The 17,327-nt window shown below is 40.2% G+C and overlaps 1 protein-coding gene across 1 annotated transcript; it reads right to left on the reverse strand.

The window, feature by feature from the left end:
* Positions 1–1,833: 1,833 nt before the first annotated feature.
* Positions 1,834–11,913, reverse strand: LOC132766749 (killer cell lectin-like receptor subfamily B member 1B allele A). The gene is made up of 6 exons (XM_067465528.1): positions 11,140–11,913; positions 8,485–8,574; positions 7,115–7,240; positions 3,347–3,507; positions 2,424–2,545; positions 1,834–2,013 (listed from the first exon to the last, which is right to left on the reverse strand). The coding sequence occupies exons 1-6, from the start codon at positions 11,480–11,482 to the stop codon at positions 1,890–1,892; spliced, it is 966 nt and encodes a 321-aa protein (XP_067321629.1). The 5' UTR covers positions 11,483–11,913; the 3' UTR covers positions 1,834–1,889.
* Positions 11,914–17,327: the final 5,414 nt, after the last annotated feature.

Consider the following 17,327-nt stretch of genomic DNA (forward strand, 5'->3'; position numbering starts at 1 on the left):
AAAGCCACATAATCAACTTTCTTCTTCTACTGATTGACTGACAAGGGGAAAAAACTGCATGCAGTTGTCCTTGTGAATCACACCAGCCAGTCCATGCCTCTGGGGTAGCAGAAATATGTTACATTGGGGGAAAAGTCCAATTCAACCAATTTTCCGAATTTGTCCGAAAAATTCGGAAGCTTGTGGTTTGATTCATAAATGCTTCAGAGACTTCCCTTCCAGCTTTGTATTTTGGTGGTTCATATCTCTGAATCTCTGAAAATTTCTGATATCTGGAATTTCACACAGCTCTAATAAAGTTGTGGGTGAATTACAACTCTCAACAGCTTGGGTCAACTCCCCCCCCCCCTCCAGCCACACAGTTGCAGCCACACAGCTGCAGGCCCTCCTTGGTCACCATTGCAGACATTTGCAAGGGTGCCAATGCAACTCAGGTACCTCTCCCCTTCCCATGTTACGTGGGGATCCTTGCAAATACCAGCAAAAGCACTCAAGGATGGCCAAGCACTCTTTGGAGCTTCATGGCTGCTGTGGCAATAGCAACTGGGGTGGGATTCTCTTATTCCCCCCCTCTCTCTCACTGTTACTAAAATGCACCTTTTCCATTCATTTGCCATTTTTCACATTTGCCTTTTTTTTGGCAAGGCTAAAATTGGGAAATTGCTCTGAAATCAAAAATTAATAAATTACAGAACAGTTGTAGTGCAGAAGATGGGATTTCTACTAAGGGCACTTCCAGAAAGCAGCAAATCACAGGTTTTAATCAGGGGCAAAAAAATCCTGTGACTTCAGAAGAGGTCCACATACAGACCTGTTGGTCCTGGGATTTCTGCCTCTGTCATCCACACTTGATGCTTCAATGCAGGATTTAGAGGCCCCCAAGATGGCCACCATCAGAATCCCACTGGAAATTTGGGCAGGTTTTTAAAACAATAACTTAAGATGTGAAGATGCGAATCATTGTATAAGTTCTGTTCCTGGGTTATATAAGCTGCAGGGCCATCTGTACAGACAGGGTGTTGTTCCTGGGTGAAGGTTAGGGTTAGGGTTCCTGATTGCTCTTATTGTGAAAAGATGTATAACATTGTTTGGGAGGACACAATTTTTCCTGGTCAGAGAAAATGTACCCTCCAAATGTTTCATGAAGTTTCTGGCACACAAACAAAGTTTTCACATTTTACTCAACTGTCACCTTTTTAGGAACTGACCAATCAGGAACAAACTAAAACCCAGAAATAAACCTGGATTAAAAAAACTCCATGATTTCTGAGTACAGGGACATACAGGTATTCAAAGATGTGGATATTCCTGCACCTGAAAATTTCACATCTTTTGCCATTTGTAGTGATTGCTTCCGTGCTTACTGGGAACGGCACCTGGCCACCCTCTTGTTTGCTGTGGAAGTTCCTGAGATAAAGGTTCTGTCTGGATGGGCCCTCAGTGTGGAAGTACAACCATGGGACCACAAACTGTCAAATCAGTGCAGTTTCACAATGGAAAAGAGGTGAAATATTAAAAGTGCTCAATCCAGTCTTCATCCACCATCAATAACTCGACTGCAGTGGAATAGCAGACATATGCAACGAAGTCCTTAGCCCTAAGACCATTTTCTAGTAGTGGTCCATCTCACATTTAGAGTATGAAGGAGAAAGTGCCTCCTAATTGTGTGCCACCCATATCTGGACTCTTAGCACACAACAGAAAGAACTCTGAGTCTAGTATCCTGAACTGAGTGAGTCTTGGCATAATGAATTGAACATGTCTCAATGAGTGATTACCATAGAAACAGAAATGCATTCTAGGTGAGTTTTTATTTGTGTGTTTGTATTTCTAGCAAAGAACAAAATTGTTATTAACAACATAATGATCCCATGAATTAGCATACAATATCATATCAAAACTGCGTCCTTCTGACAAATCCATCTGAATTCAACACTGCAGGCTTCAGGCTGGACTTTGCTGTTCCTTATTGATCCACAATGTTGTCCTTCTTCGTGGTTTGGTTCTTGGATTCTATGGAAGAAAAGAACATGCATTCACACCGTGGGTTTCATGGCTGTAGTAACTTTTCCCAGTTGTAATAGAAATCAACCTGCCAACTCTGCCTGAGATGCCACCTTGAAATCTCAGTGTTTCCCTGTCTCTGGGAAATCTACCACCTAAACCCCTCCCTCACTGAGGTCCACACAGTTGAATAAAATCCCACATTATCTGCTTTGAACTGGGATATATGGCAGTGTGGACTCAGATAACCCCATTCAAAGCAGATATTGTGGAATTTTCTGCCTTCATATTCTGGGTTATGTGGCTGTGTGGAAGGGTCCTGACATTGACCTTTGTACATTCAGATTGTCCCAGCAAAAAAATCTCCTTTTTTTCATGCCCATCTTGAGAGGCAGAGGTAATATGAAAAATGAACTCACATATTTCTGTCTATTTGGGAGCCTGTAGTCCACACCCATTTCTTCTCTGGTAGTGATAAAGACAGTCCAATCCAAAATGCATATGCGTTATGTTGATCTCGGTTGATTTTTGTTATGAAATCCTGTATTATAAAGACAGAAAACATTTGGAGTACTTACACAGAACTACTGCTTTCTAATTTTTTTGCCAACTTTAAGAAAGCCTCAACATTATAAGCATGAGTGATCCCCCAGGAAGCTATTCAGTCATATCTGCCAAAACATTGTTTCCTGAGAGGTGTGTGTGTGCCCCATTTAGTCATTATTCCATGTCCTAGTCGACCGGGCAGCAGAAAACAAGCCTCCTCCCTCCTTCCTATGACCTCCCTTCACACCTTGATACATGGCTCATCATGTCTCCTTTCAGCTTTCTCTTCTGCAGGCTAAACATACCCAGCTCTTTAAGTCGCTCCTCGTAGTGCTTTTTCTTCTGACCCATAATCAATTTAGTTGCCCTCCTCTGGACACATTCTAGCTTGTCAACATCTCCCTTAAATTGCAGTTCCCAGAATTGGACACAATGTGATTCCAGGTGTGGTCTGACCAAGGTTGAATAGAGGGATAGCATGACTTCCTGGGATCTAGACACTAGACTCCTATTTATGCACACGGAAATTGGCCTTTTTAGCTGCTGCATCACATTATTGACTCATTTTTAATTTGGTGTACACAAGGATTCCAAAATCTTTTTCACACATACTGCTGTCGTGCCAGGCACCCCCTATTCTGTATCTTTGCATTTCATTTTTTTTGCCTAGGTGGAGTGTCTTGCATTTGTCCCTGTTGACTTCATTTTGTTAGTTTTGGCCCTTCTCTCTAATCTTGTACATATAATCTGTATACATACAAATACACTTCAAGAGATGTTTCATTGTTTCCTTTACCAACACCTCCTTGTCTTGGATGATCAAGAGTTGGGCATCTCTTGTTGTGCAGTCATCTCTGCTGTCTCCCCAGTTTTTAAGTGAATTGTTTGACTGCCACCAATAGCATGTGTTGCTGTGGAGATGCCAATAAGCAGGGCAAACTTGGCAGGAAGAATTCACTGGGGAAGGAGAAAGGCCATTACTGTTTTGATTAGCATTATATCTAAAAGAAATCTTACTACTACTATTACTACTACTACATTCTATTTATAACCCATCTCTCCACATGACTTGAGGCAGATTTAAAATGCAATAGGTAGTTAAAAATATAAAGAATGTAAAACACATAGATTGAAAACACATAAACATAAACATAGATGGGCCATGTGGTCTCTTCCAACTTTGTTATTCTGTGATAAGATTGAAATATATTACAATCATTCATACATATAAAAAGAAACAATATCAAACAACATGCAAGGAGACACTAAAAAGGAATGCAAGCTACAACAGCAAATTATGCAAATACTATGAACTACAATACTTCATTAATATGCCGCACTAAGGTTTCTTCTGCCATATAATCCAGATTATCAAAGCAGATAATCCACATTATTGGCTTTAAACTGGATTATATGAGTCCACACTGCCATATAATCCAGTTCAAAGTAGATAATCTGGATTTTATATGGCAGTGCAGATGGTGCCTAAGACATACACAATGGGAAGGTGAACTACACCCGTCTTTCCAGCTAATGATTGTAGGTGCTAAAATATTTCAATTTAAATATCCTTTAAATTAACTTCTGTGTATTAATTCTAGAATTCTTCAAATACTTCTACTAATAACTCCCCCACAATCCCTGAAAAAGCAATAATCATTACTCAATCCTTTTTAAAAAAGGTTGTTCCTAATCAAAATGCTCATCTTGTCCTTCTCAGCAAATCATATAATTTCATGAACCAATCTTCTTGTGACAGACAACCACATCTTTTCATTACTGTATGGACAACACGCTGGTAATTATACTAATTTATCATATAACACAAGCCAATGAGTATTTTTCATCAGAGCATAATCGAATTATATATATATATATATATATATATATATATATATATAATAAAAATAATAACAGAATCTAATTGATACCAGTGCGTAAATGCATGAATTATTTGATTAGCCTGATCACAAAAACTACATGTGACAGAGGGAAAAAAACAGACCTGAATTCAGCACAAAACGCTCTATAAGAATGATCTAAAATCATATCTGATGAAAAATAGTTGTTGGGTTGTGATTAATTAGATTCTATTGTTATTGGTGTATACATGCATTAATTATTTGATTAACCTCATTGCAAAAACTACATGTGATAGAGAAAAAAATAAACACAGATCTGAATTCAGTGCAAAAACTCTATAGGGAATGATCTAAAATCATATCTGAGGAAAAATACTTATTGGCCTGTGTTATACAAATATGATGTGAAATGTGCAGACTTTACAATAGTCCACTGTAATGTTCCATTCATCATATTTTTAAAAGTTGACGTGATGGGAAAAAATATAGACATATTTAAAATCAGCATTAAAAAATCATTTAAAACGTGCGACTCTCATTTCTGGTGATTACAAAAAGTTTGATTTGTTGGCTTGTGTAATTTTCCTATATGACTTCTCCATTTTAGTTTTGGAGCCAGCATAATCTCTCCAGGGAGCTTTATGCAATTAATCCCTTTCTTCACTCTATCTCAAATACTCAAAATTGTTCCCATACATTGCTGCTTAACTCTGCTCAGCCTGAAAAAGTGGAAGAGGAAGGAGGGAGAGCTGTTTTTCTTTCTCCAAGTTGGGCAAAGAGGACAAATGGGTAAAATCACATCTTGCCCTTTCCTCTTGTTGCTGCCACCTCACTGGATCCCTATTCCAGCAGTGACATGTGTATAAGTCAACCCAGTTTTGTATGGTGTGTGTGATTTATTTTGTACTAGCAAATTAAAGTTATACAAAACAAGCAAAATGTGAAAAACAAACACCAATCCATCCTTCTACCCTTTCACTCACATAAAAAGACTAATTGAAATGAACGTCCCACCTTTTTACATCTAAGAAATTTTGTTTGGTTAACCCAGGGCTTCTTCAACCTTTCCTAGTCGTGACCCCTTTTCGACCAAGAAATTATTATGCGACCCCAGGTATGTAGGTATGTAAAATAGATACAAAGTGAAACATTTGCTGATAACAAAACAGCATTTGCGGAGCTTGCTAAACAGGCCAATTTTTCTTTTTATGACGCACAGGTGAAGAATTTTCTGGAGAGTCCACAGTAAATACTGCATGTTGTTGCTAACAGATTCATGTAAATGTCAAAAATAGCCACTAGGTAGACTGCTACATAAATGATTCATGACCCCAATATTGAGCTAAGGATACCCCATTTGGGATTGGGACCCACAGTTTAAGAAGCAGTGTTTTAGCCTATTTATTATATTTCTTATATTTATATACAGTGTTCCCTCACTTATCGCGGGTGTTACATTCTAGAACCACCCGCAATAAGTGAAAATCCGTGTAGGGATACTATATATGTACTGCCTCTGTGCATGCGAAGCGTAGAACCGACCCCTCCAAGAAGTGGCTCCGCCCACTGCTCTCTCCCCCTCTCCCTCTTTCTCATTCAATCCCTTCCCCTTTTCTTTCCTCTCATCTTCCTCCCCCTCCCTTCCTCCCCTTGCTGAAGCCACCCTTCACCCTCCCTGCTTCCCCACTGGCTTGGGGCTCTTACCCGGTCACTCGAGAAAGGAGCCCCAGGAGAAGGTGCCTTGGCAGCCCTCTCCGCACCCCTTGCTCTTCACCAGACACACACATGCCTCCCTTGCAGCCTGCCACCTCTGCCAGCCAGGGCAATGCTTCAGGCTTCCAGAAGGCACCTAAATGTCATTTCCCGTGTGCCTATGTAACCACCAAGGAGTTCCTGGCTTGCCCCCTCCCCCTTCCCCAGGGCTGTGCGAGAGCCATTCTTCCGCTCTGTGCAACTCAAGTCTGTGGCAACATCTACGCTGGAGAAACAATGCACTTTGATAACGGGTATATACAGTATTCTCTCGCTACTTGTATATTTAAAATTCATATATTTTGAAAAACCGCAAAACAGCGAGTCTCCGAAAAGCGACCCACAAGGTAGCGAGGGAACACTGTACTGCCTTTCTCATCCCTGGAGGGACTCAAGGCAGTTTACAATATATTAATGGCAAAAATTCAACATACATCAAATCAAATCAAATCACATTAACGAAACACTGACATATAACTATATATTAAAACTATTAAACATTGGCATATACAACATGTAAACACTAAGGCACAGCATTAAAAACTGCCAAATATAAATATTAAAATCACATGATCCAAAAATCGTTCACTGTGGCAATTCCAATTGTCATAGCACATATTTCCTGATTATTCTTTGCATTGCATTACTGGCCAAAAGCCTGGTCCCACAACCACATCTTTGTTTTCTTTCTGAAGGCCAGGAGGGAAGGTGCTGATCTAATCTCACTGGGGAGAGAATTCCAGAGCCAGGGAGCCACCACTGAGAAGGCCCTGTCTGTCGTCCCCACCAACTGCCTTGTGACACAAGCGAGACCGAAAGCATGACCTACACTCTCGCTGTCTCAACTTTCTGGCAAATCATTGCTGCTCTCTTAAAGCCCCCCCCCTCCCCATTTTAACATGGATCTTTCCTACAAATTGCAAAGCTACAATATACAGTCTATGCTTTACCTGAGGAGCTTCCCTGGGTCTTATTGCAGAGCCTGCTTCTTAGGTGAGACGTAAAGTTGGCCAAGGAGGTGCTGCAGTCTGTCACATTAATCTCTGATCCATCTTTCTCAGCCTGCCTCTGCAAAACTGTGCAAAGTGGACAGCTTTATTTCTCTATTTCATTTTTTAAACTATTTCTTTCTCACCTTGCAATTATAACCTCTCAGTGGACCAAAATATTTTACTTTAAGAACTAGTTTTAAAAATATGCAACTGCCACATAAAATAGTGAAATTTTCACGAGAAAAATGTATACCAGATCTGAACTTCAATATAAGGGACAATAAACAATGATTTATAAATGCTTGATCAGTTTTATATATGAAATGGGGCAAAGTTTTAGAACAGGCTGAGAGTCTTGTCACAGAATGATAATATCAGAGATAGTATGAGGGCATTTCCAGACAGGCCCTATATTTCAGGATCTGATCCCAGATTTTCTGTTTTAAACTGGATTGTACGAGTCTCCACTACAAGATAATCTGGGATAAACTGAAAACCTTGGATTAGATCCTGGGATATAGGACCTGTCTGGAAGGGCGCTGGCTGGTCAAACATTTGGGCCTTTTCATTATTCACCACATATACTTATGTATAAGTCAACAAAATCAATCAAAAAATGTCCTCCAAAACATGGGTCTATTTATATATGGGCCAACATAGAAGTAGGGACACAGCAGAAGGCAGTAATAATAAAAAGTGGGAAGGGTTCCCACCCCATTAACTTTCTTGCTCAAACCTGGCAAAAGAAAAGCAGACGTCTCTCCTTTTCCTCCTCCTCTTTTTTTGGCCAAAGTGAAGTTAATTCCCAACATTTTGGACTCTTGGTGTGGAGTAGAACATCAGTAGCCATTTGTAATTAGGGCTTTGTGCATAAACTTTTCAGCAGAAAGACTGTGGCAGCCATTTTTAATAGGGTAAGACAACTATCTATAGTAACATTTGAGCATTGGACTAGAACTTGGGAGATCAAGGTTTGAAAACCTGCTCAGATATAAAAAGTTTCTGGATACCCTTGAATAAATCATATTCTCCCATTCTTAAAGAAAGGCAAAGGCAAACTCCTACTGAACAAATTTGCCCCCCCCCCCCCCCCAAAATAGCTTCCTTATGCTCATATGTCGGAAACTATTTGGATGCAAACATTAACAACAAAATGAAGCAAGATAATACTAGAAAAAAAGGAAGGAAGGAAGGAAGGAAGGAAGGAAGGAAGGAAGGAAGGAAGGGGAAGGGAGGAAGGCTGGTTCTTTTTCTTTGAAAACTACCAATTATTTTTTAAAGGGCCTGTTAAAAACACAAGTAGTCGTAAAATGCAGCCTAAAACTCACTTAAGGCTACCAGAGATGCCAACAGGATAACATTTCCAATGCATGCAATACATAGAGTGATCTTTTGCCAGCGGGGTGATTGGGAAGTATCTGTGAAGGATGACATCAGATTTTTAATGTTATAACATACTTATAAACAATCATTTGCATTTGTTACCACACACCTGACAAATTAGCTACCAGACAACCAATTGTTGGCGGAAAGGTCAAATTTATTTTCATTTCCCCCCCAATGTAGCATAACCTACATCAGATATTTTTCTGTGCATTTACCAATATACCAAATAGTCAACAAAATCTACAATTCACTTTTCATGAGACTCACAAATCCCAATGATGAATTAATTGTGAGGCCACATTGCTCTTGCTGCCATTAGTTTATTATTCATGGTTATTTATTCAAAAGAATATCCTGCCTAATTTTTTTAAAGATAGCAAAGTACGGACCACACTTTCAGACCTGACTTTTACGGGTTTGATTATCATTACGTCCTCCAGTATGAAATTATGATCAGTTTCCAGGAGATTTAGTTTAAAAATGGCAATTTCTTTATTTGCAGTTTTTTATTCTCTTTTGAATACTCATGCTAGTGGCTCCGCATCACTTATTTAACTATTAGACCAACAATGGGATTTTCCTGCTTCTAGGCAGGGGGTTCCATGAGGTCTCTTCCAACTCTATGATACTATGATTTCCAAACATAAAACATCCAGCTTTGTTTACTCTGTGCCCCAACATTCAGAGTCCCTTCCAAATCTTTGCCAAAGTTTTGAAATTGTTTTGTAACAAAACAAAACAAAAAACCTGAGTTGTGCAACACCCCAAAACTGAGATACAGACACTTGGGATCTATAGCAAACAACCAAAAAATCCAATATTGTACTATTTTCTATAAACCATTGTCAAATTTTGCATTCTTGATCCTGAATTCTTTATCAAACTCTAAGGTTCTGTGACTTTTGTAGCAATTTACATAAACAGGAACAGATTGTATGCAGCAATGTCAATGTTTCCGCTCAACATGTTTGTCACTAAAATCTCTCCAAATTGTGTGATCCCCCCACCCCCATGAATAAGCCCATTACTTTGCAATACTCTTTCTTCTTTTAAAAGAGACGTGACTTCAAAAATAGGAAATGTGGGTGGTCTTGGTATTACATTATAAATGGAAGAAAATATATGAGAAAAGTAGCATTAACAGTTGTTTTAAAAAGTGCAGTAGCTCTCTACGGTTCACCCATTTCCCATTGGACAGCAGACATGGAAGTGGCTATAGTTTCAGTTTTTCAATTTGTAACATTTTTGAATTTGTTAGTATAAATTTCCATCTCCAACTGTCAGCAATACATTGCTTAGAAGGAATGATAAACTTGTCTGCTCTGACTTCATAAAGTTTGGTAGTTTGTAAAGGCAGGGTTATAGTAAGTAGAGAGTATGCCCTCTCCATAACCTTATCAACCTTTTTTTCTCCATTCACATTTGTAAACATATATGTATAGTTGTCATGTTGATAACATGTCCCATGTAGTCTAAGGAGTTCTGCAATGGCAGTGTATAGGCTATATCAAGTCAAAATGAATTTTAATAGCCCATTCTCTCATTAAAATATGCTAGATATGCCTACATAATTTGGAAAAAGACATATTTATTTACAGAGTTATAAACTGATCTGATTTTGAACGTAGTTACTTCCAAGATCTATTTCTCAAAGAAATAGAGAGGTAGGGGTGAAACCACATAGTGAAATCTGGCTAATGTAATTGGAACACTATCTTGCCAAGTTCCTTAGGATATTTCCCAGGTAAGAATGTGTCAATGTTCTTATACCTTTAAAAAAGGAGAGAATATAATAACAAAAATGCAGATGTAACAAGTGAATAACAGATTCCACCCCCGACCCCGCTTTTTACAAGATGTTTGGAATCAATTGTAAAACTTCAACAAATATTTGGAGTGAATCAGAAATTGTTGTATTTTGGAGGTTTACTAAAACTCTAATTTGGAATACACAATGCCCAGTTTTTCGGCTGTTTTGAATTACTGGATTTGATTTCACATATGTGTTGAAGCGCCTCAGAAATGTTAGGATTGTGTGATTAACTAAGAACTCTGATCTGACAGGCAACGATTCAGTTTTGAGGGTGTTCTGAAACACAGATTTCTTTTTGTTATGAAATGTTGCAAAAAAATTATTTTTGGAGTGAATTGGACAATGTTATTCCTTAGGTATTTATTTGGAACCTGTTGAAAGTGTCTGTATCTCAAGTTTTGGAGCACTGTAAAATGCAGGGGCTTATTACAAAATGTTGCAGATCAACTACAAAATTTTGACTTTGGTTGGGATGAGTTCCAAATCTCAGGTTTCATAGAAAACAAAGCCACACACTCTTATCCCTAACCCAAATTCATGTTTCCCTGTGTTCCTCAAAAGGAAGAATTCAGCTCTGAAAAAATACAGCTCATATGTCATTCCATTTCTGCAGAGTAAGTTGTTTCCTCTGATCACCAAAATTTACTGGCATATTTGCACATATATCAAATGTAAATTAGAATTATAATACTCAGTCTAGATTCTTGAGTTTCATACCATTTTCAACCGTGCAAAAAGGCAACCAAGTTTGAAAAGATAACTAACAACATGAATGCACACTTACAGGGCTGCTGAGAGGGGTGGAATGTCCTTGAGGAGGGTGTTTCAGGAGGCAAGTTGAGATCAGCATAAACAATTTGTCCAGCCATGATGGAAACTGTACACAAACAGGATGGATGTTTAGTGACAAAAAGATGTCTGCAATTGTGAAGGACTTGTATTATAGGGAGCTGACCAACTAAGGTCAGGAAATGCTCATTACACCTAACTGCGGAAATCATACGTCTGAGTGTGTGGAGGTGTGGGGGTGGGGGTCCAATGTTTTTTTTAAAGTCACACTGCTCTTTTTTTAGGAATGTTAACTTATCGTGTCTGTCTGGTATCTTGGAGATAAGGCAGTCTGCCATTTATATATATCAAACAATTTTTGGTGTATCCCCTAAGGGTGGGAATTGTTATACAACAAAATCACTTAGGCCAATTGCAATATTCACACTTGCCTCAAGCAGACAAGAGTTCTTTCTCCCACTATGGGCATTCCACAAATATATAAATTCCACTTGCCTAGTTTCCAACAGATCTCAGAACCTCTGAGGATGCTTGCCATAGATGTGGGAGAAACATCAGGAGAGACTGCTTCTGGAATATGGCCATACAACCCAAAAAACTCACAGCAACCCCGTGATTCCGACTATGAAAGCCTTCGACAACACAAAACATTTATGTTGCAATTGCCTTCCCAGAGCTTAAATTGGACTTATATTTGAACAGACATGACTAAAATGACACCACTGGAATAGGTTGGCAGATCTTCTTGAACCTGAAACTGAGACGTCCAACCTGTTCAGATTATGAGTCTCCTCTGGTATGCAAAATGAGTTCTTATGATCAGAAGAGTAGCCTGAAAAGATGAACTTGAGCAAAACTTCAACATTTAAATTTGTCAGCCATTTTTTCAACTTGAAACTCATCCTTGAGAACTCTTTATAATAATGTTCCCATTGTAAATGAGTATTTAGACCTTGGAATTATTAGCTAAAGAACCTAATACATTGCCCGAAAACTTGGCTTAAAGATCTTCAAAGAACTGTACATCACCTTCTGGGGTGATTTCGTACCATCTGGATGTCTACTGTAATGTTTAGGATCTTAGAGAGTTAGGGAGACTGAGTTATGCACATTAACACTAAGTTAAATTATATATTTGGGGAAAATATATGTCAGCCAGTCATTTTCTTTATGCTCTACCTTTTTGCAAAAAGTGGAAATGAAAGCAGCTCATAGAATAAAAACGGATTTTTTTATTCAAAAAACACAATAAAAAAGGTAGGATTAAAATATTACACTTTATATAGAGATAAACTAATAGAATCATAGGATCATAGAGTTGGAAGAAACCTCATGGACCATCCAGTCCAACCCCCTGACAAGAAGCAGGAAAATCACATTCAAAGCACCCCCGACAGATGGCCTCTGCTTAAAAGCCTCCAAAGAAAGAGACTCCACCACACTCTGGAGCAGAGAGTTCCACTGCTGAACAGCTCTCACAGTGAGGAGGTTCAGGTGGAATCTCCTTTCTTGTAGTTTGAAGCCATTGTTCCGCATCCTAGCCCTAGTCTGTGTTCTAATAAAAACTTATGAAACCAAAGATTAAAAACAGTGCAAAAGAAAATCAAATATATAAAATGACCAGTTCCTAAATACCTGTTGGAATATAAAAGTCTTCACTTGAAAGTGAAAAGAAAACAAAAAGGCGAACTGCCTAGTCTTTTGAGGAAAGGACCTCATCTATACAGATTCAATACCCCATGCCAATGGAAAATATGCTTCTGGCTATCTTCATGAGGCCCTTGAATCTTATAAATAAGTGTTGTCATTATTCATCCAGGATCTCTGGTTCTTATTGTGGTGTTAACTAGATTAAGCTGACCTAGTCGCACATTGAGGGGATACTCTGAAATTCATTCTATATTCTAAAGCAGTCATTTGGGAACAGTGTGGATAGCAAGACTGGGTCAGAGGTGAAATGGCCCACAGTTGACATGGCCACCACTGCCATTCCTTTTTTTAGAAGTTCTAGAGATATTTTAAAGCATACAGCTGTACATATCTGGGCCAATTTTTTAGATCCCAAACGTATATGTGCAGCTGCATGCTTTAAAACTGTTTAAATTTATTTTAGGAATTCTTTATATATCACTGCTTATTGCCTCTTCTCAATATTTTCCTGTTGTTGCAAAGATAAGCTATCTTTGTATTGTTTCCACTGAAAATATTATTTTCACAGAATCTTAAGAGTTGGAGAGGATTGGAAGCATAAATTGTTTAATATGTTTTAAATGCTTATTTCCACTTTGTTAAATTTTTAAATTTGTTTATCCCCCCCCCCCCAATTGATTGCATTTTACCCTGTCCAGAGATGTTATAATAACAGACAGCATATGATGTCTGTCGCTCAGTTTTATTGTTTTAATTATTGACAAACAATGTATTTTAATTGTGTTATATCTTACTTCTGTTTTTGCTTGGTTGGTCCCCATGTAAGCCACCCCAAGTTCCTTCGGTGAGATGGTGGCGGGATATAAGAAAAAAAGTTGTTGTTATTATTATTATTCTATAAATCAGTCACTTTGCGTCCACATTGGAAAAAAGTGGGATATAAATCAAATACATAAAACAAGTATTCTTTAGGAGATAGGCTGACTGAAAAAGGTAGTTGACTGTAGAAAATCAGGGAAAATTATTGAATTAAATGACTCCATGACCATATAGGGCAGAAACTACTAACAGATAAGGATCTTTTGTGTATTGTTTGAGTTTGTTTCCCCTTAAAGAATGGATATGGACATTTTAACATAATTGTGGTGGATTTGGGAGGTGGGGTGGGAACATTTTGCAAATTTGCTTTAAACCTTGAACAAAATAAAACAGTAAAGCAAGAAGCACATTTTTTCACAGAGTCAAATCTGAAGTGGAAAGAATTGTGGCAAACACCTTGACCATAAAGCATTCACAAGTGGGTCTTAGACTAAAATGGAGCAAATGAGTCACATAAATGTGTTGGCCATCTCTAGACTGTAATGCTAACTTTTCATAAGAGAATACTGACAGAATGACAGACTCCTTGGCTGCTCTAGAAATGACCTCTTCTGCACAATGGTCTTCCTGTTAGAAAAGGATGTGGGTGCATAGCGTGAAGGAGATGGTTATATTTATAGCTGTAGACTGCTACTAGAACGATAGGGCCAAGATCAAAAAAAGTGACACGTATGTGGCAGGAGTATGGATTTCTGCAGAAGAAGAAATAAGTTAGCATTGCTTCATGGTTGCATGCAGATATCAATGTGAATTGGAGACAAACAATATGCATCTTTTGAGCAAGGACCTTCATAAAATCATAGAGAATCATAGAATCATAGAGTTGGAAGAGACCTCATGGGCCATCCAGTCCAACCCCCTGCCAAGAAGTAGGAAAATTGCTTTCAAAGCAACCCCAACTGTTTGAAAGCTTCCAAAGAAGGGGCCTCCACCACACTCCGATACAGAGAGTTCCATGGCTGAACAGCTCTCGCAGTCAGGAAGTTCTTCCTAATGTTCAGATGGAATCTCCTTTTTTTGTAGTTTGAAGTCATTGTTCCACGTCCTAGTCTCCAGCGCAGCAGAAAACAAGTTGGCTCTCTCCTCCCTATGACTTCCTCACACATATTTATACATGGCTATCATGTCTCCTCTCAGCCTTCTCTTCTTCAGGATAAACATGCCCAGCTCTTTAAGCCACTCCTCATAGGGTTTGCTCTCGAGACCCTTGATCATTTTAGTCGCCCTCCTCTGGACACATTCCAGCTTGTCAAAATCTCTCTTCAATTGTGGTGCCCAGAATTCGACACAATATTCTAGGCCTCTGACAATTCGAAACAACTCAGCCGGACGGTTCTTTGCAGACGCAATAGTGGCCGCAAAGAAAGCCTTCTTTGTGGCTTTTATTGCCGCGGCATATGCCCTCAGAAAGGACACAAACCGTGTTTGATTTGGCTCGCTCGGGTCCGAATGCCACACACTCTCTAGTTCCCTCTTCCTTCGCTTCATCACTGCCTGCTCCTCGGTGAACCAAGGCGCTGGTTTAGCTCGGCTACTTGAGAGGGGACGTTCCGGAGCGATCGTGTCGATTGCCCTAGTCATCTCCCCATTCCAGAGAGCAACCAGGGCGTCGACAGGGTCACCTACCAAGGCGGCGGGAAACTCCCCAAGAGCCGTCAGGAATCTATCCGGATCCATAAGCCTCCTGGGGCGGACCATCCTAAAAGGTCCTCCACCTCTGCAGAGGTTAGGGGGTGCAGTGAGCCTAAATCTGACCAGGTAGTGGTCGGTCCATGGCAACAGAGAGATGGTCAACTCCTCAACACCGCCCCCTTCCTCCCATCCCTGGCAGAAAACTAAGTCCAATGTATGTCCTGCACTGTGAGTGGGGCCAGTTACTTGTTGGGACAGCCCCATGGTTGCCATGGCAGACATGAAGTCCTGAGCTGCTCCAGAAAGGGCCATCTCGGCGTGGACATTGAAGTCCCCCAGCACAAGGAGCTGCCGGGACTCCAACGCCAGGCTCGAGACCACCCCCGCTAGCTCAGGTAGGGAGACTGTAGTGCAGCGAGGTGGACGGTACACTAACAGAATCCCTATTCTGTCCCGGTCACCCACTCTCAGGTAGACGCCTTCAAAATTTGTAGACTGCGGGATGGGGCCCCTGGTCAGAGGGATGGAATCTCTATAGACCACTGCAACCCCACCTCCCCGCCCTCCAGATCTTGGTTGGTGCTGCACGGAGAAGCCTGGCGGGCAGAGCTGGGTGAGATTCACCCCCCCCCCCCAGCCTCGTCCAGCCAGGTCTCCGTGATGCACGCCAGATCTGCCCACTCATCCAAAATTAGGTCTTGGATGAAGGTGGTTTTTCCGTTGACAGATCTGGCGTTCAACAACACCACCTTCAATCCAGAGGGACCGCCAACCTGGTTACACCAATTTACCATATAAGGAGACCGGTTTGGAATTACTAATGTTGGTGCACGATCCCTAGGCCGAATTGTTGGTCTCCTTGTTCCGCATCTCCCCTTCCCCACCACCACTTCTATGGGGGGCCCTCGGCTGATGGAACACCCTCCCCCCTCCATGCTACATTCCATCCCTGTAATCTCAGTTTGCGCTTCATTGTTAATTGTATAGCTTGTTGAGATCTTAAACCGATTCGCGTTTCCATTCCCTTTGCTTCCCCCCCCCCCCGTCCCATTGTTTCCCCCAGTCTCCAGCCCGCTGTGTCCCCTGACCTCCCCACAGAAGATTAACAATACAGATAGAAGGTACCAAGGGATGGGGGAGCACATGGATAACAGTTATCAATACACTTATTAACGCTTCACGATCTCAATGTGTAGCGGATGCTCTCTCTAGGTTCTTAAAGTGAAATGTGCAATGTGCTGTTGGTATCTAACCAGAACTTGTTAAAGTGCAGCATGGAGGTAAAGTGCTAAGATGGATCAATAGCAGCATAAAGTATGGGATTAGTAACTTCATTTAGTTTGGCTCATCACCTCTCTAATCTGTTAAGATTGTTTTGAGTCCTGCTCCTGTCCCCTGGAGTATTGGCTATCCCTCCCAATTTGGTGTCGTCGGCAAACTTGATGATCATGCCTTCTAAGCCTTCATCTAAGTCATTAACAAAGATGTTGAACAGGACCGGGCCCAGGATGGAACCCTGCGGCACTTCAACTCACTTTACTCTTTAAAGAGGTACAGATTTCAAACTTACTGTGACAGGCATGTAGCTGAGGGGGGGGGGGGGCGTGTTGGGGCGCTTCAGCCCCCTCCCTGAAATTCTCAAGGGTCTGGAGAACAAGTCCTATGAGGAGAGGCTTAAAAAGTGATGTTATTTATGCTACATGTTTTTAGTTGTTTTTATGTTATTGGGGGCATTGAATTGTGCCATTTGTAAACCACCCTGAGTTGCCCTTGGGCTGAGAAAGGCGGTATATAAATATGGTAAATAAATAAATAAAATAATAAATAAACATCAATACAGAAGTAGGTCAATATAATTATGCAGCAAACCTAGCACCTGATAGTCCCAATTTTTAAACTGAAGTTGCTTTCACAAACTAATTACAGTGGGATGCAAGGTGCTATAGAGCTTTTTAAAAAAGAATATTTCGGGAACTGAATTCACTCTTTGGAACTTTGCTAGTTGAAGGATTCTGGGAGTTG

Source organism: Anolis sagrei, chromosome 2 (genome assembly GCF_037176765.1).
Source record: "Anolis sagrei isolate rAnoSag1 chromosome 2, rAnoSag1.mat, whole genome shotgun sequence".
NCBI lineage: Eukaryota > Metazoa > Chordata > Lepidosauria > Squamata > Dactyloidae > Anolis > Anolis sagrei.

Excerpts from the sequence above, each read along its gene's own strand:
- LOC132766749 (XM_067465528.1), bottom strand. The coding sequence starts at position 11,482 with ATGGCAGACTGCCTTATCTCCAAGATACCAGACAGACACGATAAGTTA. Across the intron at positions 8,575-11,139 it reads CCACCCCTCTCAGCAGCCCT|ATACTTCCCAATCACCCCGC; the intron begins GTAAGTGTGCAT and ends CATCCTTCACAG. Across the intron at positions 2,014-2,423 it reads TCCCAAATAGACAGAAATAT|AATCCAAGAACCAAACCACG; the intron begins GTGAGTTCATTT and ends TTTCTTCCATAG.